This window comes from Ambystoma mexicanum, chromosome 5q, assembly GCF_040938575.1.
Source record: "Ambystoma mexicanum isolate Mex_15411 chromosome 5q, UKY_AmexF1_1, whole genome shotgun sequence".
In the NCBI taxonomy this organism is placed as follows: Eukaryota; Metazoa; Chordata; class Amphibia; order Caudata; family Ambystomatidae; genus Ambystoma; species Ambystoma mexicanum.
The window spans coordinates 1305545524-1305567795 of NC_090933.1; the positions used below are offsets into that span (position 1 = coordinate 1305545524).

At 47.5% G+C, this 22272-nt stretch overlaps 1 protein-coding gene across 1 annotated transcript in view; it reads right to left on the reverse strand.

Annotated features, from left to right (window-relative positions):
* Positions 1 to 22272, reverse strand: part of LOC138498060 (dynein regulatory complex protein 1-like) — a 371050-nt gene that overhangs the window by 100712 nt on the left and 248066 nt on the right. The window contains exon 11 of the mRNA XM_069621906.1: positions 13582 to 13727. Within this exon, the coding sequence (XP_069478007.1) occupies positions 13582 to 13727 (146 nt within the window). The remainder of the gene's footprint in view (positions 1 to 13581; positions 13728 to 22272) is intronic.

The following is a 22272-nucleotide window of genomic DNA, read 5'->3' on the forward strand; positions in this document are numbered from 1 at the left end:
CCTGTGGCTATCATGGCCATGAGGCCAGCAAGTGTATCCTCAGGTGGAGCCCTTCATAAGTGAACAATAGCTATCTTTGTTCCCTCCACCGCCAGTGCAGGGGCTTACCTGCCACCAACAGGTCACTCATAGGAGCAAGTAGACAGCCGAAGACAGAATGGGGACTGTAAAAGGATCAGATGTTGAAGCAGGCCTTCTGTTGGTAATCATTTCACTGTGCCAGTCCACTGGAGGTGAGGGGTCATCATGCTAAGAGGTAGTCCCTGAACCCACAGCAGTGTCTTCAGTGTTGCGAGAGCTATGGAGGGGAGGGTGAAGACGTAATCTCCACAATAAGTATCTGTATCCCCCACTGCCAGGGGAGGGTCACCTCAGCCAGTCTAGGTCCCTCCTACAGAACAGCAGCCAAGCGTCAACCCCCCACTCACAAGGGGAAGGGACATGAGCCGCACTTATAAGCAGGCACAGGGACCACCGCAGGAAGAGGAGTGCTGACTCCAGAGCGGGCCCCGGCATCAGGCGCCATCTTGGATGGCTTTGTGGAGCCGGTGTCGCAGCAGACAGAGCTGCATTCCTAGAGGCACCGCACCCAGGTAATGAGACCACTAGAGCGCTCCAGTGCGGTACACAGCAATTCGAAGGTGGTGTGGTTCAGCAGCAGGCCCTGGATCGCCCGCGGACCACAATACTCACATCGAGCACATCCGATACCATGCCGTGCCTGTCTTGGCCACACACCCTTGAATACTGGTTTTGACTGTGTTTAGGGACTTGCACAGACCCTTTACTGTTTTTAAAATACATTTGCCTAACTTTGGTCCTTAGCAATAAAACAGTACATTTCGGAATGCTTTTGTGGAATCTTGTCCTCCCTGGATGCCTGAGCGGGTAATGCCACTAGAAGAATGTTGGGTGAGTGCTGAGAATGATTGAATGGGAAAGGGGTTCCACGGCCAGGCAGTTGGAGATGTGAGGCTTGGTGGTGGGAGCCAGCGGGCCCCTGTCCTGTACCCTCTGACCCTGATGTGTACCTGTCATGTTCCTGACCTCATGTAACCTGTACCTGAATAAAGGAACCTTTTGAAAACTTACCTGCTGCCCCCAGGAGTCTCACCTCATTACAGCTTTACTTTCAACTAAAGAGTATATTTTTCAGCTAGTATACTCTGTGGGCAATCATTTTATTGTGTGCTTGTGTGTTATCAAACTCTTCTTTAGGACCTCCTGGCTTCCCTCTTAAGAGTTCAGTAGCACAGGGAGCGATCTGCGTTACCACTGTCAGCGTGAGGAGTTACTTGCTAGAAACCCTTGCCTAACACTGAAGTTTGCTTTTGCAAAACCCTCAAAAGAGGACACTTGAAAACGATCCTTAACACAAGACTTGAGAAGAAAACAAATAAACGTTCCATGTCTGAGGTCACCCAACATTGACCTGGCGTGCCTCTATCTGGGTCATAGTTCTCAGCCCATTCTTTTGGGGATGCAAGCTATGTTGAGTCAGAGTTGTCCTTGACACCACAGATGAATGTTAAGGCATTCCTCCATCCAAGGTCCTCAGCTCAGTCCCTCATGTGCATCACAAAGGCATAAGGCCATGGCATTCCTCCATCTGGCTTAAGGTTCCAAGCCCAGTCTCTCATGTGCATAACATATGTATAATGCCATAGGATTCCTCCATCTGGCTCACGGATCTCAGCCCAGTTTGTCAAGCAAATCATGTAGGCATAATGCCATAGGATTCCTCCATCTGGCTCATGGATCTCAGCCCAGTCTGTCAGGTGCATCATATAGGCATAATGCCATGGCATTCCTCCATCTGGCTCACGGCTCTCAGCCCTGTCTATCAGGTGCATCATACTGGTAAAATGACATGGCATTCCTCCATCTGGCTCACGGCTCTCAGCCCAGTTTGTCAAGCGAATCATGTAGGCATAATGCCATAGGATTCCTCCATCTGGCTCACGGATCTCAGCCCTGTCTATCAGGTGCATCATACTGGTAAAATGACATGGCATTCCTCCATCTGGCTCACGGCTCTCAGCCCAGTTTGTCAAGCGAATCATGTAGGCATAATGCCATAGGATTCCTCCATCTGGCTCACGGATCTCAGCCCAGTCTGTCAGGTGCATCATATAGGCATAATGCCATGGGATTCATCCATCTGGTCAAGATTCTTAGCCCAGCCTCTCAGGTGCATCACATAGCATAATGCCATGGGATTCCTCCATCTGGCTCACGGATCTCAGCCCATCATCTCAAGTACACCACATCGGCATAATGCCATGGGATTCCTCCATCTGGCTTAAGGATCTCAGCCCTGTCTGTCAGGTGCATCATACTGTTAAAATGCCATGGCATTCCTCCATCTGGCTCACAGCTCTCAGCCCAGTTTGTCAAGTGAATCATGTAGGCATAATGCCATGAGATTCTTCCATCTAGCTTAAAGCTCTCAAACCGGTCTCTCAGGTGCATCATATAGGCATAATGCCATGAGATTCATCCGTCTGGCTTAAGGCTCTCAAACCGGTCTCTCAGGTGCATCATATAGGCATAATGCCATGAGATTCATCCGTCTGGCTTAAGGCTCTCAAACCGGTCTCTCAGGTGCATCATATAGGCATAATGCCATGAGATTCATCCGTCTGGCTTAAGGCTCTCAAACCGGTCTCTCAGGTGCATCATATAGGCATAATGCCATGAGATTCATCCGTCTGGCTTAAGGCTCTCAAACCGGTCTCTCAGGTGCATCATATAGGCATAATGCCATGAGATTCATCCGTCTGGCTTAAGGCTCTCAAACCAGTCTCTCAGGTGCATCATATAGGCATAATGCCATGAGATTCCTCCGTCTGGCTTAAGGCTCTCAAAACGGTCTCTCAGGTGCATCATATAGGCATAATGCCATGGGATTCATCCATCCGGTCAACGTTCTTAGTCCAGTCTCTCAGGTGCCTAACAAAGGCATCATTCAATGGGATTCCTCCATCTGGCTCAAGGTACTCATCCCAGTCTCTCAGGTGCAACATATGGGCATAAGGCTATGGCATTCCTCCTTCTGGCTCAAGGATCCCAGCCCAGTCTGTCAGGTGCATCATATAGGTATAATTCAATAGGATTCCTCCATCTGACTCATGGTTGTTAGCCCATGTGTGCAAGGTAAGGCCAACTCAGAGTCAATCCATAGGTTACGTGCCTGAGAGATTGGGACGAGAATCTTGAGTGTGTAACCTACGCAAAGAGTCTTATTTCACTTTGAACCTCATATCAATGCTATGGGTTTCCTCCACCTGGCTTAAGGTTCTCAGCCCAGTTGCTCGGGTGCGTAACATAGGCAACATGGCAGGGGTTCCTCCATCTGGCTCAAGGTTCTCAAGGTGTGTAACAAAGGCATAATGTCATGAGATTCCTCCATCTGGCTCAAGGTTCTCAAGTCAGTTTCTCAGGTGCCTAACAGAGGTATAATGTAATGGGATTCCTCCATCTGGCTTACAGTTCTCAGGCAAATCTCTCAGATGCATCACATAATCAAAATGCCATGAGATTCCTCCATCTGGTTCAAGGTTCTCAAGGTGTGCAACAAAGGCATAATGTCATGAGTTTCCGCCATCTGGCTCAAGGTTCTCAGCACATTCTCTTGGGTGTGTAGACATTGAGTCTGACTAGTGTTTGCCCCTCACATCATTGCTATAGGATTCCTCCATATGCCTTAAGGTTCTCAGCCCAGTCGATCTGGTGCATGGCATAGGCAACTTGCCATGAGTTCCCCCATCTGGCTCTAGGTTCTCAAGATGAGTAACACAGGCATAATGTCATGAGATTCTGCCATCTGGCTCAAGGTTCTCAGCACATTCTCTTGGGTGTGTAGGCCTTGAGTCTGACTAGTGCTTGCCCCTCAAATCAATGCTATAGGATTCCTCCATATGCCTTAAGGTTCTCAGCCCAGTCGATCTGGTGCATGACATAGGCAACTTGCCATGAGTTCCCCCATCTGGCTCTAGGTTCTCAACCGAGTCTCTCAGGCAGGTAACCTGGGTAATGGCTCAGTGTTGTCCTTCAAATCTCAGATAAAAGCCATGAGGTTCCTCAATTGGACTAAAGATTTTCGGCTCAGTTTCACAGGCACATAACCTACACACTGACTAGGAGTTGCCCAGGGCACCTCATATTAACACACTGGCCAAGAGCTGTTTTTCTCATCTACACATATTGCATCCCAGTGGGCCGGGCCCTGATAGTATGGAGGAAAGGGGACAATGGACTAGGAGTACAATAGTTACTATGGTGAGCAACAGTTTCTTACCCCAATGTCCGGTCCCCTTTCCTCCATAGTGATGTGAGTCTGTCCCATGGGGACGGGACCGGAGCCTTTTCCACCACAAAAAAATCAACTTAACATTTAAATTAGTTGCACGCAGGAGGTGTCTGGGTGAGCCCAACCATGTTGACTCCTCCCACACCAGCCTCGCCCGTCAGTCCCGCTCGTCAGCCACTACTATGTAACAGAGTTACAGAGGACAGAGCATGGGTCGTACGGAGGAAAGGGGACTATGGACTAGAAGCACAGTAGTCACTACTATTTCTTACCCGGATGTCCCATCCCTGTTCCTCTATACTGATGGGGGGATTTCACAGCAAGAATCAGCTTTGGGGAGGAGACAGCGACTATTGGCTATCAAATAGGTTACGCAGGACAGCCTGTTCAAAACTAGCCCTGGAACTAGTGTCCATACAGTAATGCTTACAGAATACCGATGGTGAAGACCATCTGGCAGCCCTTCTGATGACAACCCCAGGGACGTTGCGCTGGGAAGCCACAGCTGTGGCTTCAGCCCTGTTGGCATGGGCATGAATGCCTTTAGGAGTCTCGCGCTTTTGCATGATGTACTATTGATTGAAGCCTGAGACCAGCCACCTGGCAATAGTGAGCCGTGGTCCACCGAAAGTAATGAAAATGGCATTTGATCTTCTCAACTGCTTAGTTTGATGCATGTAAAACTTAAGCGCTCTGCTGGCATCACATGAACAAGGACACTACTTAAGGCAAACAGGCTGTGTGAGTACGTAAAACCACTATGTCCTTGTGGAAAACGGTATAAGGCACAGAAACCGATCTACACACAGATGTGAGAGCCCCCAAAAGTGCAAAGTTCCACGTCAGAAACTTCAATCCAGTGGAGGCTAAAGGGTCAACGGGTTTGAGCGTTAACAATGAAAGAATGACACTCGAATCCCAAACCCGATGCAGTCTTTTGATGCAGTTATATCTGTGGTCGCAGCTAATGATTGCTGAGGTGGCAGGACCTCTGGGAGAGTTGCGTTTGTGCCGGAGCAAACAGAGCATTTGACAGAGTCGCATAGGCAGCTTTAAGGGTGCAGGTTCCAGGGTCTTGGGGAGGCTTGGTGCTGTGGTAAACATGGTTGGCATAGGCTTACTCGTGGTCAGCGTAGGCGTGACTTGAGTCAACGTGGTGACAGGAGATAAGGGCGACTGCAAGATCATCTCACTAATACTCCCATTCAAATACTATGTTTTGGCTCTGAACCGCATCACGGTTTAAAACCTGGTGAAGAAACGGTCTGCAGGGCTAGTCTGAGACTGGGAGGCTGTCCTCGGAGTCCACATGGCTGTTGGCGGTGCAGGAGAAGGAGGAATCCATGACAGTACTGTGAAGAATCCTGCAGATCCCTCACTAAAACCCACCTAAAGTCTCCTCGCAAGTGGCCAGGGAAAGGCTGTCGCTTCCTGAGCCTGACCTTGGGCGTGGTGCTCGGCGGGAGGATCACCTGGGAGGAGAAAGGGCCCAGGATGGTGAGGAGATCCCGTGGGATGAGACACTGCATTTGTCCGGTGACAAGGAAACCGCTCTAGGTTTCCAACACAGGTAATGGCTTATTGTCATTGTGGTGTCCTTAAACCACATATAGAATCTGGGGTTACGGACACAAGTATTATAAAATCTAAGAAAGCCTTACCAATAGAAAGATCTTTTAAAGTTATTCAGGATACATACCTCCCTTACTCTCAAAGGTTTAGTGTAAAGGAATTCGGAAATGTTGTCTTAAATGGATTGTCTTCCCCTGTACCAACACATTCTAAAGGTTTACTTTTAAATAATCTTAAGGGAAGTAAACCTACAGCTAAAGTAAAGCAAACCACTAAAAGTACTAACTTTGTTGGTGGGGACTACATGTCCCATAATACCATAAGTACTGGGACGAGGAATAGGGCTGAAGAGGCATGTTGTCAGCATAGTCAGGCAATTAAGGCTAACAGCCAACACCTGACAGACACTGGGAGGCATAAAAGGCCCCCACAGGTGTAGGCAAAAGAGAGGAGAGGAAGAAGCTGGAAATGTGACTGCTGTGCGTGCAGCAGTACCAGCAGAAGGAGAAAGAAGGCGGCACAGAGCTGGCAAACCAAGCAGAAGTGGGAGAACCAGAGGGACGTCGGAACATGGATGCAGCAGATTTCACCTGCTTGTTCTGAGAGGGTCCTGTTCCCCCCAAACTCTGAAGTGAAGAGGCTGCACAGCGGAAGATGTGCAGAGAGGCTGTCTTTCACCATGTGAGCCTGATTGCCATGGTTGCTGGAAGAAAAACAAGTCGGAGACCGAAGCAAGGAGCAGGGGGCAAGACGCAGGTCTCAGGAGCAAGAGGGGCTCCTTAATCGAGTGGCCGGACCAGAGACACCTGAGCAGAGAAAGGGTGTGGGTCCCTGAACAGCCAGAAGTTATAGACGTGGTGCCTGAAGTCGTGTAATTCGAGCAACCCACAGAACAAGGATACCAGAAGCCGGTGAGTCAAACCTGGTGTTCTGACTGCACGAGTACTGCCAGCAATATCCAGTCTGTCTTTCCCTTGCGTAATGAGTAGAAGTGAGATGAAGTTGTTTGATGCATTCGCTAACCAGGGAACAATGGAAGTAAGGCGTGCTAGTGAATGAAAAGGTTTACTTTTACTTGCATTGAAACTAAATGTTACTGGAACACCATTGTTAAAACCCTTAAAGTCTTTAAACTGTATGAAGGAATGGTCGCATATACCTAATTTAGTTTCCGAAAAGGAGAGTGAACATAATAGGTTGTGTGTCTTTCATTAAGCAGAACGACTGTTATGAAATCCCATGTTTAAATACTTAAAGCTTTGAAACTCCATGAAGAAGTGGTCGCGTGTGACTAATTTTGTTTTCAAAGTTGAAAGGGAACTTCATCTCTATATTGAAGCAAGCAATCATTGTTACTAAGATAAGGCAAGTGTTTAACTTAATATTTGAAGTTGGAGTGAGAGAAAGCATCGCCCAATCCAAGAGTATTCCTCTATTAAGAGTAATGCAGCCTTTTCTCAAAGCCAGAAACTGTACTAATGAACATTGTGAGCCTATAAAAGATCAAAATTGCCTAAAATACAAGAGTGCAAGCATTACCTAAAGCCAAGAGTGTGGCACCAAGGCTTCTGGGTAATTGTGTGGCCAACATTGGCACGGCTGACATTGGCAAAAGAGGTGAAGAAAAGGTGGGGAAGGCAAACCTTGCTGCTCAAATACAAGACTGAAGTGGTTGTGGGTATAGAAAGACAAGAGAGGCAAAGAAGCTGCCCCTTTTGAATATATATTCAGAGGAAGAGTGCCTTATCTACTTTAGGGTGTTGCAGTGCCTTAAGGTTAATCTCGTCCACACTCGTCTTTGAAATTCAAAGTGCTGAAGCTGTGGGGGTATATTTTTGTGGATGTAAGACTTCAGTAGTTCAATTGAAGCGGAATGCTATGGGGTCAAGGAGAGTGTCCTCATGGTAAACTGTGGTATAAGTGAAGTAGTTGAAGTAGAAGCTGACAAATGTACCTACTGTGATTTCTAACCTGAAGAGGGGAATAAGCATTGTTAACCAAGACTGTTGTACCATTAACTTTCTGGAAGTTATATTTCTTTTTGAACTGTGTCAAGTCTGGACGTGGTAAAAAGGCATCGTGACAGAGAAAACCATTGATGCTATTCTGAAGAAGTGGAAGCTCTTTATCTCAGAAGAAGAGGAACATTTTGTTGTTGTTGGAACTGTGGTTAACAAATGTTTACCTTGATACTGACTTTTCGAGAACTGATATCGACTTTTCAAGAACTTGACACTACTACCTATGTCGGTTTTCCTTATACTCTTTTTGCTGAAAGTTGAAAAGGAATACATCTTGAATCCTGGGGACGGGAGTTTACCCAGGCTGTTAAGATGTTATCAACTGAATTGCCATATATTTTCTTTGGCATTTGAGGTTTATAGTTGAGGGCCAGCATTCCTGTGTTGCATTGTTGTCCCTTAGTTTTGTTAGGTAGGGAAACACACAGGAGAGTAGGGCAAGTGAGGTATTGTGATAATATTTTTCTTCTACTGAAATGGCATATTTTGAACAAATATCAAACAGTTGTCCACCTCGCATTGCTGTGACCCATCACAGTACCTAGTACGGTTGTCTATGTCGAGCTGTCCAAAGAGTCCATGGAGGAAGTGCAGATGATGAGGTCGGATATGAAGTGCTTTCATAGTTGGATTGCCAGTCCGAACAAGGCATAAAGGATCCTTGAGGTACTGTTGGCAGCAGGGGCACCAGTGATGTATGACCTCACAGCCATCTCCTCCTGGTCAAGAACTAACTGCTGATGCTGGGTCATAGACACGGCATCTTGGGAACTGTGCGTGATTGCTCCCTTGACATACCAGTCTGCTCCTTATTCACTGTCTTATTTTGGTTTGTCATTTTGTGAAGTCTGCAGCCTGCAGAGTGGGGGGCACGAGGGCTTTAACATAACAACATCGGGTCAAGAGAAAACCAGGGTGGATCCCAGTAGCAGAGATGGGAGGCTCAAGTGTAGGCCTGGGAGAGACCCAAGTACCCTCAGCGAGAATGTCGCTGGTAACTACTGCCCCCTTGAAACTAAATTCAGTGCTGAAGAACCCTCAGCCCTAGAGCCAGTGTAGCTGTTACGGCCTCCAGACCATCCCTGGTGGTTTTTGGAGGATCAGAAGGACACCTACCAGTTGGGGGTACCAGGAAAGGAGCTGCCGTCCCAGCGTGCCTGTGAAAAAAAGACTTCTTATCTCGGCAGAGCGTGACGCCCTCAGATGTCGATCTCTGGAAAAATCCTTCATGGGAAGTGATGGGCAAGTGCCCAGAAGATCCCTCCACCGACATAGTCGATTAAGCATGCAGGCGGTTAGTGCCGAACACAGCCAGCAGGAGTTCCAGATATGGTTAGAGCCCAGCTACCTCTAACAGAGACTGTGTGCGCCTGAGGCCAAGAGTTTCCTGACACAGGAGGCGCAAGAGGTAAATCCTGTTATCAGTGGCATACGGCAAACATGTGGAGGTGAAACAGCATAAGGAATTTAAAAGAAAAAATCTTTTATGAGGGGACGCTATAGCAACAAAAAGCAAAAGTTGATGCAGTGCATATAGCGCCCAAACCCGTTGAACAGTAAATAGGACTAACGGACCAGGACAATGGGAGGAGTCAGCGTGGGCGGACACATCTAGGTATGCCATATCATGCAACAAATTTAAAGAAGAAGTTGTTTTTTTTGTGCTGAAAAAAGGCTCTGGCCCAGTCGCCATCGGATGGACTCCCCATCAGTACGAAGTAAAGGGGATGGGATGTAGGGGTGTAGGGGTACCATGGCAACATTACATATCTACTATGTACTAAAAATGAGGCGGAACATTCCATCAAGAATTTAATGATAAGTGAATTGGCCAATCGAGGGTCTCGCCTTTGGCTACCCGTGGCAAAGCATATAGAGTTACGGCCACGAAGTACGAAGCCTTCAACTGTAGTGGCCCCCTGCAGTGCTACCTGTGCCGGGTCCCTTAGAAATGATGCATATTCTGTCTTTGGACAACTCATACTGCTGGCTCCATGCTTATGTAAACTTCCTTAAATGCCTGAAGGCAACGATGATGGCTGGGAAAACAAACAAAACACAAGATTTCAGACAATGAACTGATTATCCGGTGAATGGCACTCTGGGAAGTGGGAAGGCGGGATTCTGGTTCTCTGGTGATCCAGTCCACCACCACACATCAGGATCAAGCTCTGGGAGTTTATCTGCACACAACTCTATCTGGCACCTGCACATCCTTTCACCCTGGACTGTTTGAAGCAGTGGAACGCCTAGTCTGTATCACAAATGATCTGTACGTTGACAGCGTGCTGCAAGTGCTTCTTTCAGTACACCTGGTCTCTGGCGGCCTTGGACTAGATGAGGGTAATGTGGTTGCAGTCCAATGCATCAACCACATTGGGAAAGTCTGTGATGGCATAAAATGTGCATATAACACCGTTGACAGGGCATAGGTCTGCCCAAACACAACATTGATCCCAGGATCAGCTTCAAGATCTTGGGGATGGTGGACATGCACCAATGTGGGAGATGGTAGTATGGATTCCTGGTCATCATAAATGTCAGTATTGATTCAGTTTATGGCTTCCATGTATAACCTTTCATTAGAATGGATGTGTTGCTATGATGTGTTAGTGCAGGAAACACTAGGCCAGTGCATCACCAAGGCCAGCCTCCTATGCAGGGTCAATCGGTGTGCATCCTGTTCTTTATCCTTCTACTTATTCAGGAAGCCTGCAGGAAACCGTACAGTGCTCTGCCTGATGGCAATGCAACACACTCCTCCATGGTGACCATTTTTACTGTTTGAGATTGTCTTTTAACTGCACCTCAAGGCAACTGCGTTTGCTGTGTGTGCTGTACAGTCATTAAACATAAACATATGTGCAGTAAATACACGTGAAATATAATGCTGCAATGTTTACAATGGGTGGATGGGATATGTTTCCAGATGAAAAGGACTGCAACAAATTGAGCGTGCTTATATTTGATGTCATTCATTCCCCTCATTTTGAGATTATTCTGGAGAAAAAAGCCCAATAAATTGGGTAAATCATATGGTGCAATTAGCCTCAAATGACTGCCAAAGGACTGGTTAAGAAAGTTGTTTTAAGACGCCACACATAAGGTCATTCTTTCCCATAACCTCTAAGTACATTCTCATCAGGTTGGTGTAGATGTTGTCAAGTGTGACGAAGTCCTTCGCCTAATCTTGGAAGCATGACAGTGGGGTGGTCAAAGAGGTCCAGAACTACTGCAAAGCAGTGGATGCTGAACTCCGAATGGTACAACGGGGATCCACAGGCCCCCCCAACGAAGGCATGGAGAAATCATAGGGGCACCTGCATCCGTCCCTTCCTTACAGATGCCCATGGCCATCCGAGGGATAGTGCCAAGAGGCTTCACATCTCCACCACTACTAGTTATATACAGAGACCCCAAGGGGAAGGTCGCAGAGGGATACACACTTCTTCCCCTCATGCAGATATACAGCACATGGTCCTTCATTCCAGCACTGCTTATATTCCTATGCTACTTCACAAAAGGGATAGTCACAGGGACCCTCATACCCCTGCAGCCCAAACCCTACCTGATGCCACCATGTAGAAAAGAGGAGACCCGTAACCCTTCGAGATGTCTTTCCCATAAAGTAAGTGCCTTAAGAGAGGCATTCAAGCTCCCGGGCCAGAACCAAACATCTAGCATAAAAAAAGAAGCTCTCCCTTGAAGAGATCAATGTTGCAACATATTAAATTCCCAGATGCTCGAGGAAGTACATATTCTACCACTTCGCATTATGGCTCATAAGCGCACGGCTCTCAGAGGTTCTGCTTTTACACAGAATCGCTCCAACAAATAGAAGCTGCCTCGCACAAAATGCACGAGCAAGGAAACACATCTCATCCTCTTAACTTTGCAGAGGACCCACACTTGCAAGTTTCCCATTATTAACAAGACATTTTCCAGCTGTACATTCACATGCAGGGCAGCAGATGGACCCAGCCGCAAAAGAAAGCGATGAGAGCAGGGCTCTCAGGAGGACAGAGGGAGACTCCACACATGCCCATGACCCCTGTAGGATCCAATATGGCAGCAGGCCTTCATGTATCCTGAGACCAGCCCACCTTCCAACTCACATGACCACCCACCTGTGGCACAAACACCTAACTGCACAGCTCTGAGTGCACAGTAATTCTCAAAAGCATCAAATACCATGCCAGGAGATGGGAGACAGCAGATTCAGAAAAGAGTTTGGTGGAGGGTGGCGAAAAAGACAATTCCTGAGAGACGAGAAGGAGGAGAGTGCGGAAGGCTGGATGGCGAGTTGAAAGGAAGCTGCTGGGAGGGATTGATACTATCAGAGGGAAAAAGGAGAGGTGTTGGGAGAGGAGGAAGAAGTGGTTTTCTGGTGGAGGTTGAAGGAAGAGATAGTCACCAGCAGAAGGCTGCGATTAGTTGGGGAGTGGAGGAGGCGGACCATCAGAGCGAGCGAAGGTTGGAGGAAGAACATCAAGAAAGTTGGAGGGAGTCGCTTACATCAAGGAGGAAGCAAGACAAGAGCTGTAAGGAAGCTGGTGTCATCTAGGAAGAAAGAGGGTGGGAAGGTTGGAGGAACTGTACCACTAGAGAGACAGCAGATTACAAAGAAGGAGGAAGTGCAGGCCCTTAACAACAGTGACAAAGAAAAGCGAATTAGATGCAAAGACACAACCACTAGACCCATGTGGTTGCGGCCCAGGGATGAAGAGTCTGGATTAATCCATGTCTCGGGAGGATAGCTCAGGGGCAAAATGCTTGCCTTGGAAGCAAGACGACACAGAGCACCACAGGTTCGATCCACAGGTCCGCGCTTAGAAACCTATGGATATTAAGCGCGTTATAAATAACCAATCATATCATATATCATATCAGAGAGAGAGCGAGGGGGAGATCATGGAAAGAGCCTTGTTGAAGTAGAGACGGGCTCTGTATGTCTGCGTGCCACCACTTCTCTCCCCTGCCGCAGGGACCGGGCCAGGCACTGTGAGATTCAGAATCTCTGGAACCCCGTCCCCACTGACAGCATTGAGGGTTTTCAGAAGATTCTTTTGTGATCCTCAAATGGCAGCAGCTTCTTTGCAGCAATTGTCCTCTACAGGAACCAACGCATCTGTCTGGAAATGATGTCCGTGCGCCTCGAAAGTGCTACTCTGAAAGGCCAAGTGTGGCATATCTAGCACCCTGAAAAACTGTCAAATACATTGAGAAATACAATAAATACAGAGAAAAGACAACAGGGCACAGACTCTGTAGGCAATGTTTAAATCCCGGAGTGGTATTATTTTGGGTTGAAAAATACAGCTAAAAAATAGGGTAGAGTTTTCCTTTATGTTTAGTTTTCGAAAAGCGCATCTTTTCCACAATGTGGCACAAACGTGCTTGTAAGGGTGGTGGATCCTCTTCAGCGATTGTACGGCTGAAGAGCAGGTGACCACAATGAGGGCAACTTGAAGAGGCGATAATCCCAGCTCCTTTTTCTTAGAATGCAATATGAGAAACAAATAAAGTCTACATGATTTTCTAGCTCTGTTGTCTTGCTCAAGCTTCGTCTGTTTGTAGCAGCAGAAAGACTAGATTTCCGAACATTATATTTACCAAAAACAAATCGAGTAATGTGTCATGTCATTCCGGATTCAGCTGTCCAAAGGGGAGACTCACCGACTCATCGCTTAGAATTTCCAGGATCCGCTTCACAGTCTGTGATGAAAACTGCAGCTGGCCCATTCTACGAGCAGTGTCTTTTGCGCTCACGTCTACCTTCTCCACAGATTCAGCATCTTCCTCGTTATAGGTCTGCTTGCCTTCTAGAGCGATAACAGGGGAAGAAATGTTGGATATTAAGTTATGTTAAATATCTTTTACAATGTCTGAAAGCACTACCGTTTGGGTCTCAATGCGCTGAGGCTTGTCTGGATTTTAGTGTGTCGTGCCCTCGCCTGAAGTGTCCAGACTCTGCTATGCGGAGGAACGGAAACAGGAAGGGGTAAAGCAGTGGGGGAAAGAGGGTGCAGGGGTGGGGGAAGGTTAAAGGAAGGACAGTGTTTGTGATAGCTTTGGCGCATGTCAATCCGTCCAAAGTAGATCATTGATCAGAAGAACAGAAATGAGGAGGGTCAATTCAGAGGTGCCCGAGGAAGGGAACATTTACATGAGGGCAGTTTCAGAGAGATACAAAGATATTAATACAAGTAGTGTATTCATACAATCTCATGTACCACCAGAAAGCCTGGCAGTACATGAAAAAGAGAGCAACATAACCGAGAGAGAAATATGGCAAGTAACTACAAGATGGCGGAGGGATCCATACACCAAACCGTCTATCCAGACGCTGTGTGACACAGACTGCAAAATTGATCGTATCTTCAGCGGGTCCATGCAGAGGTCTGCACATCACACTGGCAATCCAAATCCTCACTGTGGTCCTGATACGAACGCAGGACGGAACTACAACTTTAGCGAACTGCCATCACAAAACCCTCGTAGGCACACAAACTCTTAAATTGACAATTCTTTGTTCAATGGCAGCAGATCCTCAAATGAAAAGGGCGATTGATTTAAAGCCTGTTATATGTTTTTGCAAAGCTGTAACCCAGCCTCTGGAGGGAAGGAAGCCAGCGGTTGGCCCGGGGAACCCACACTAGAAGCAAACCAATGCAAGGGGAAGGGGGATGATGTAAAGGGACGCAGGAAACCAGGCGAGGCCAAGGGCGGAGAAAAAGGACCAACATACTAAGTAGGTGAAGAAGGGTTCAGAGGAGTATTTAGCAGGATTGCTCAACGCTTGTGTAAGCTGATGTATTGGTTGGTAGGAGAAAATGGTGCTTGGGTGGGAGTGCGTGCAAGGTGAGTGAGACTAATAGAGAGGTGACTGGGAGGGTGGAAGGAAGGTGAAAGGAGGGTGACTGTGGGACAAGGTGTGGGTGTAGTGCAGAGTGTGGACAGGGGATAGATGTGTCGAGAGGGGAGAGCAGAAGTGAGGAGAAGGAAGAGTAGCAGAGCAGAGGGGGATAGTAGTAGAGCAGCGTGGGGAGATTAGTAGAGTGGAGAGGGGAGAGTAGTGCCAGAGAGTGAAGGAGAGTAGGAATACAAATGTTAATGTTAAAGGATATTTGTAACGTGCACTATCACCACCGGTCCCCTGTCGCTCTGTCGGCTCTGAAAAAGGGAGAAAGGGGGGCGGGGGTTAGTTAGTGGGAATAAGCTGGAAAAGTGCAAGAGAGCAGTGATGTGCTGTTGGCAGCCTCAGCCCGGTGGGTCCATTGGCTGGGCTTGGGTTGTTTTACGGTCGGTAGTTCGTCATGTGCTGTTGTGCAAGTCTATGTGTGGTTTGTTTTACTGTTGCAATGTAGTGAAGTTTGTGCGGATTGCTGTGTTTAGGCTTGTGGTTGTTTGGTTAGAGTTTGAGAGGAGTATGCAGAGGGCTGAAGTTGTTAGTGCATTGGTTAGTTGGCATTGCTGTCCTTGCAATTGTGTCAAGGTGTGATGCCCGCTATCATTCACTATTCCATCCAAGTGTGGCACTTGTCATCACTCACAGTTTCATTCAAGTGTAGCACATGCTAACATTCATAACCCTGTCTAGAAGTGACGGAAGATAGAATTAAGGATGACGTCTAAGTGTGGCACATGCTAACATTCATATTCTATCTAGATGCGATGAGGGCTAAAGTTGAGGATGACCTCAAAGTGTGGCACATGCTAACATTCATATTCTATCTAGATGCGATGAGGGCTAAAGTTAAGGATGACATCTAAGAGTGCCACATGCTAACATTCATATTCTATCTAGATCCGATGAGGGCTAAAGTTGAGGATGACCTCTAAGTGTGGCACATGCTAACATTCATATTCTATCTAGATGCGATGAGGGCTAAAGTTAAGGATGAAATCTGAGTGTGACACATGCTGACATTCATATTTCTATCTAGATGTGATGAGGAGAAAAAAAGGAGAAACTCAGAGGGAGAGTGATTGGAAGAGGAAGGGAGAGAGAGAGAAGGAAAGTGGGAGGGAGAGACTGAGTGAGAAGGAGAGTGGGAGGCAGAGAGGGAAGAGGGTAAACGACAGGGAAAGGAAGGATATGACATCAGGGAAAGGAGTACGAGAGCATGAGAGAAGGAGAATAAGAGAAACTGGAGTGGTTGGAAGGTAACATTGGGGAACCAGGCTAGGCTCCACCTAGTTTGTTCCCAGGGGAAGTGAGAGAGATCAGGTATTTGCCTTTGGGACATCACGACCAGTTAGGCAGATAAGAGACAGTAGGGGTTACCAATCTTTAGTAACCATCTTGGGAGATAGGGATGCCTGGACCAGGAAGGGAACCTCCGAGGGGCGGCAAGAGAAAGCGGGTGGCCCATAAGGAGCTCCTTCGCAATCATTTCAATAAAAGACATTGAACTGTCTTCAAGAGTTGGTGTGTTCTTGACAGTGCGTATGACCAATGCACAAGGCAATAAGCGATCAAACAAACTTCACTTATTCCTTAGGCCATAAACAGCCAGGCTCTATAGACAGAAAGCTGGGAGGAAATACGGGCACTCTTAAATGTGAGTGGGGTTTCAACTGTGGACCGTCTGGGAGCATTATAGAGGGTGGGCTGGTTGGAAGATCTTGAGACCTGCAAGAAGCTTTATGGGGATGGTTATATTAGTTTGGGGAGCTGGATTCCCATTGGGTTAAGGCTCGGATATTTTGGGATTTTATCTGCATAATCCAGCCTTATCTACCATTCTCAACCTGGGTTTAAGTTATCTTGTCCTGATAAAGAGGACAGCCGGAATGTCTTAGGATTATCAGAGGTACAGACCATGCTTACCAGCTTACATTTGCATGTCTAGTTCAAAGTTATGGCCCTTCCCTTAAATGGAGGGCCTATAACATGAATTATATAACATGTTTTATTTATTTACTTCAATATTTTGTGGAGTGTTACCTGTCACCTTCTAGATGGTAATAAAAAGAGCTTGTCAGAAGCGTACAAATCAACATGACATTAATGTGATACAACACAACAAAACATAACAAACTATTACATACTATTAGACAAGGTATCATAACTAGCTCACATAACAATACCAGCAGTATGTCGGACCAAATTATGATGGGGAGGATAAAGAAACAACTAAATAAACACAACAAAGAGCAAAATGCCAATCTTTTACAATATTGAAATTGTGGAAAGACAGAATTAAAAAAAGAAAAAAAGCACAATAGCAGAAGAGGGTTAGGTTTAGATGCAGTGAGGGCAAAAGTGAAAGCCCAACACGGGTACGCTGTGGTGGGGAACACTCTCAGAAAGCAAAAGGAGACTCAACATGAAAATGTTATGTTAGTCATTCTTGTTAAGCGCCCCTTCGCCAAAGGCATCATGGCGCTGAGGAGAAGGGAGGTCAGTAAACAGGACAGCCATAAACCTAAAAATGGTACTTTATTTAATGCTTTTCTAAAGGCAAGATGGATTTCCAAGTTTTTTAGATACAGTGGCAGGCCATTCCAAAGCCGGGATGCGGCAACAGAGAAAGCCCGCCCACCGCAGCGCGAGCGCTGAAACACAGGAATGACAAGTAAGCCAGCTGTTGCTGAATGCAGGGACCGCGTCAGAGGGTAGGACGTAAGATTAGCACACAGATATTCGGCCCCTTCGGCATGCAGAGCATGATGAACCAGACAAAGCTTTAAAAACAATGCGCTGGGCAACCGATAACCAGTGCAAGGACCGCAACACCAGAGATATGTGAGCCCCATATGGAGAACCAGTGGTGACCCGAGCAGCCATATTCTGTAACCGTTGCAGCCGCTTAATGAGTCTGTTAAGACGGATTTCTGAACTCTGTCCTGGTGGCGCAGAAGTTCAGAAGGCCAACCTAATTACTTGGAACAGGGTAACCTCTGGACGAGCCAGACCAATCAAGGTAGCGATCGCGGCGGTCAAGACTAGGTCTCAAGAGGGGTGAGGGTGACTGAAAGCCCGCAATGAGCACACAAAGCAAGAACACTTACAAACTACTCCAAACAGTTGTTATATTAAAAATATATACACATTTATTTCAAGGCCTTTAAAACAATGACCGTAGCGAGAAAATCACAATATAACGATAGTAAACCAACACATACCATATCAACACAATATATATACAAATACGACAGTCACAAGCGTTAGATGCACGAAATGGGTAGTCCACCTAAAAGGGAAGGAAGACAGGCAGTGCGAAATAATGCTTAGACCCAGTTCGCCTTCAGAGGCACCTAAATAGATGGAAGTCCGAGCCCTGCGAAGAGTGGAGCCTTGTGCTCAAAAGTACCTGCACGCGCTGGTGCCAACGGGCAAAAGGAGAAGCTCTTCGAGGGAAATCAGGCAGTTCAGTTTAGTGCACAAAAGAAGAAGAACAAGTTCCGCGACTCAAGCGCAGCCTCCACAGTGGGCAGAAGCAGAGCGCGAGTACGGAAAAGGGTGCTGTTTGACACAGCGGGGAAAAGCAATGTGCTCCTGCAGGAGGGCGACCAGATCCTAGCTATGCTACTCATCGGTCCCCGATGCAAGCAGACCCAGGCTTCTCCGCGTCCGTTTCAGTGGCTGGCAGGTTCAGAAGAGCAGGGAACGCCTCGTCGTCGTGTTGAGTAAAAAGACGTCCCAATCGAAGAAACCGGCACAGTTTGTTACCACAGCAGGGCAACGGAGCGGCCGTGTGTATCTGAGCCAAATGTACACTACTCACTTCAGACCTGGGAACGCCAAGTGTACGAAGCGTGTGAGAGTGACAAGGACTCGAAATACTACACAACCTGGCGGCGGTTACAAAGCAAGACTCCCGTGTAAGCTGGTCAGTCAGCTGGATGGCCCAGAGACGCTTCCGAAGGCTTACTGGCAGGAGATGGTGAAGATGCCGAGAATAGCTGTTTCCGCTATTCCAAGGGTCGAAGTACCAGTACAGGCCTTCTGGTTCGATCAAAGGTGAAAAAGGGTTTCACAAGGCGACAGCAGTGCAGAGGAGAAGTCCTTCAGCGGGTCACCAGCGATTCCTCGGTCCAGCCTCTTGGTTGCAGGATACTTGGCTCCTGTATTCCTTCGTTCGTGAGAACTCAGGAGATCGACATGGTAGTGGTGTTTCCAGCCCCCTCTTATCCACGGTTCCCTTCGCGCCAAAACGGAGGGGACCCAATGGGAGATCCGCTCATCAACACTCACACCATTCGTGGACCAATCACGGACCACGGTGGTCCCAGGCATTCACACCACCCTAGACTCTCTGGCACCCAGGATGTGTATTGGGACCAGACATCCCAGCCCACATCCTGGAGGCACACACAAGACATGTAGAAGCCCGCGAAAGCATCCGTGTTTCGCGGGAAAGTACATGCCCAAATAAGGCAGGCCCCGGGTCGGCTCGACCTGGGGAAGGTGAAGGGAGCAAGACGGTCAGCAGACAGGACAAAGGAGCCTCGTGGTCTGGCCATTTTGGGAGCCAGGCCACCATTTTGGGTTAAGCGCGAGAAACGCGCTTAGAACGCCAAAAGGAGCTCAAAACACAAGAAACCATCGCTGCCACCATTCCCGTCCCTGAATCACTTGCACCGATCAGATACAATCCTAAACGAGTATCTAGGGCCTGTAGAAGGCTAGAGACCCAAGAGAGCTGTAACTTAGCTTACAGTGCCCTCTTGTGTCATGTTGCACGAAAGCCGCAACATGATAAAAGAAACTACGGGAAACAGCGTTCCCCGGTACTGACTGTCTTAAGGGCATGTCAGTTTCCCCATAAGAAAGGAGCGAAAGCCCAGAGGAGTGCGGCAGAAGGCTGCACTTCTCTGGCAAAGTCGAGAACAAGGTGAAAAACAACAGCAAAAAGTTTAGGGGTTGCCACATGGAAGGAAAATTACCTACAATTACGAAATCTTTCCTAACAGAGTCCCTTTGGTTGTGATAAGTAAAGGGTATTACAATAGTCTAAACGGCTAAGCACAAGGGCAGCCACAACAGGAGGATGAAGATGAGAAGGAATTAGTGGAAGAACCTTCCTAAGAATTTATAGATAACAGATTATCTGTATAAATAGATTACAAACAGCGGCAAGCTGGGACTCCATAGAAAGAGAGGCCGAGATTATTACCCCCAGATTTCTCACCTTATCGGCCGGGACCGGAGGGGGACCCAAAGAAGTAGGCCAGAAAGAAGACACCCAGAGTGAGGGGTCAGGAGGGGATACCACCACCAACACCTCAGTCTTGTCCCCATTCAACTTCAGCCGATTGCGGTTCATCCAATTTCCCGCGGCTGCCAGACATGCCCTCAGGCGTAACGACATCTCAGCCTGATCGAGATCTAAATGGAGCAGGATCTGAGTGTCGTCGGCGTATGAGTAACATCTGACGCCGAAGGTGCGGATGAGACACACAAGAGGCCAGATGTAAATATTGAAGAGAATGGGACACAGGGCGGAGCCTTGAGGGACACCACAAAGAAGTGAAAAGATAGAAGAAAGAAATGGGGGAGTGAGAGAGTCTGAGTTCTGTCGGCCAGGAAGGAGGTAAACCAGGCGTGAACCTGGCCAGAAATTCCGACTTGCGTCAGGCGGTCGAGCAGGATGGGGTGATCAACAGTGTAAAATGCTGCTGACAGATCTAATAGAATCAGGGCATCCACCCCTCCTGCATCAACCAGCCTGGCCATATCGTCGAGAGCCGAGACCAGGACACTCTCGGTCCCCCGACCTGGCCTAAAACCAGACTGGGCAGTTCCAAAAAGCCTGGGATCAAAATGCACAATTTCATGTTAACATTTGCAGCAAAGATTAATTTGGGAACAAATGGATCCACACAGATCAACATTTCCAGCTGCTGAACATGTCATGGTGTACCTTAACATAACATAGCCTAGCTTCGGTTACCAGTCAATTGGTCGAAAACATTTGGTCAACAGGACAATTTTTTTTCCCCTTTTTTGGTTTTTTTTGGGGGGGTCCCCCCCAACCCCCTTTTTTTCTTTTTTTTTTTTTTTCCCCCACACGAAAACCCACAAAACACATATATAAAAAAAAAAAACATTCGACCATTTGGCATTCGACCAAATGGTGTCGACCAGTTTGTCTGTCTAGTAACACTGGGTATACCTATAGAAACAGAAAATGGATGGCCAGGCCCATTACCATACATGTTCCTAAAATATAGGCCCTGCCTAGTGTGAGAAACCCACTGCCTCATGATCTTCCTTTCAGGTGGCCAGGGAAGGGCCATTGCTTTTGGATCCCGACCCTGGGGGTGGACAAGCGAGGGAGGATCACCTGAGGTGAGGGTCACTAGAGATTGGGAGGAGGATTCCCAAGGGCGAGACATGGCATTTCCTCAGTCCCAACAACACCCCCACCCTACTCTCTCTCAGACTTTATGGGGTATTTCCAATCTCACCCCAACTTCCCCTCCCCATTTCCAATAAATACTGAGACCAGGAAGAGGCAACTAAGATCAGTAAAGATTACCCATAGGAATAAATAAGGGAAACCTATCATAGAAACAACTCAAAGTGTCCCACTAATAGAGTCAGGCCTGGTAAGGTATTTTTCACTATAAAAGGTGTGGTCTGACACAGAGGTATGAGCGAGTAGGAGAGCAAGCAGGAGAGCGAGCTCAGAAGAGAACCAAGATGCCAGAGTTGCCCAGGACCAGAGGCCAGAGACTGGGATGCCGAGATGCTGAGGAACTGCAGTGCGAGAGAGCAGAAGCGTGGCGAGGGAGCCGTGTCTGCAGGGAGCCAAGAAGGGTCCTTGAATGGGAACCAAGAGGCGTGCTGGTCTCCTGCAGAACCTGTGTATGCGATTGCTCATTCCCGTGGGCCAGTGAGACAGCTCAGGAGTGTCTGAGGGGCAGGCGGTGAGACCCTGACCTCGGAACGAAGTGCCCCATGGAGCCGAAGCGCAGAAGTCAGCCCAGTGAGTCTAAATGCATTTGCAGAGCCGGGTTGTGCAGAGTACGATACATAGTAACACTGAAAACACGTAAGAAAGAGGACTGCATTTGTGCGGGTGTTCAATTGAAACTAACAGGAAGATTTCAAAGAATGCAAAGACATTGATACAAGTAACAGTGTAAAGTATAAGTGAAAAAATGGGAAGAAGCGCGGGTGTGCAAGGATAAAGAAAAGTAAAACTAGACAGTGAGGTAATGTGAATGCAAAGGAGGCTAGAACCTGTGAAAGAGGTACAAGAGGCACGAATGGAAATGAAAAAAGGTGCAAGAGGCACAAAAGGAAAGAATAATGCAAAAAGGGTGCGAGTGACCCGGAAAGACAGAAACAAGCACAGAGGTGCGTGGTAAAGTAAAAGAAGCCTGCAAGAGGCATGACACAGAAAAGGAGTA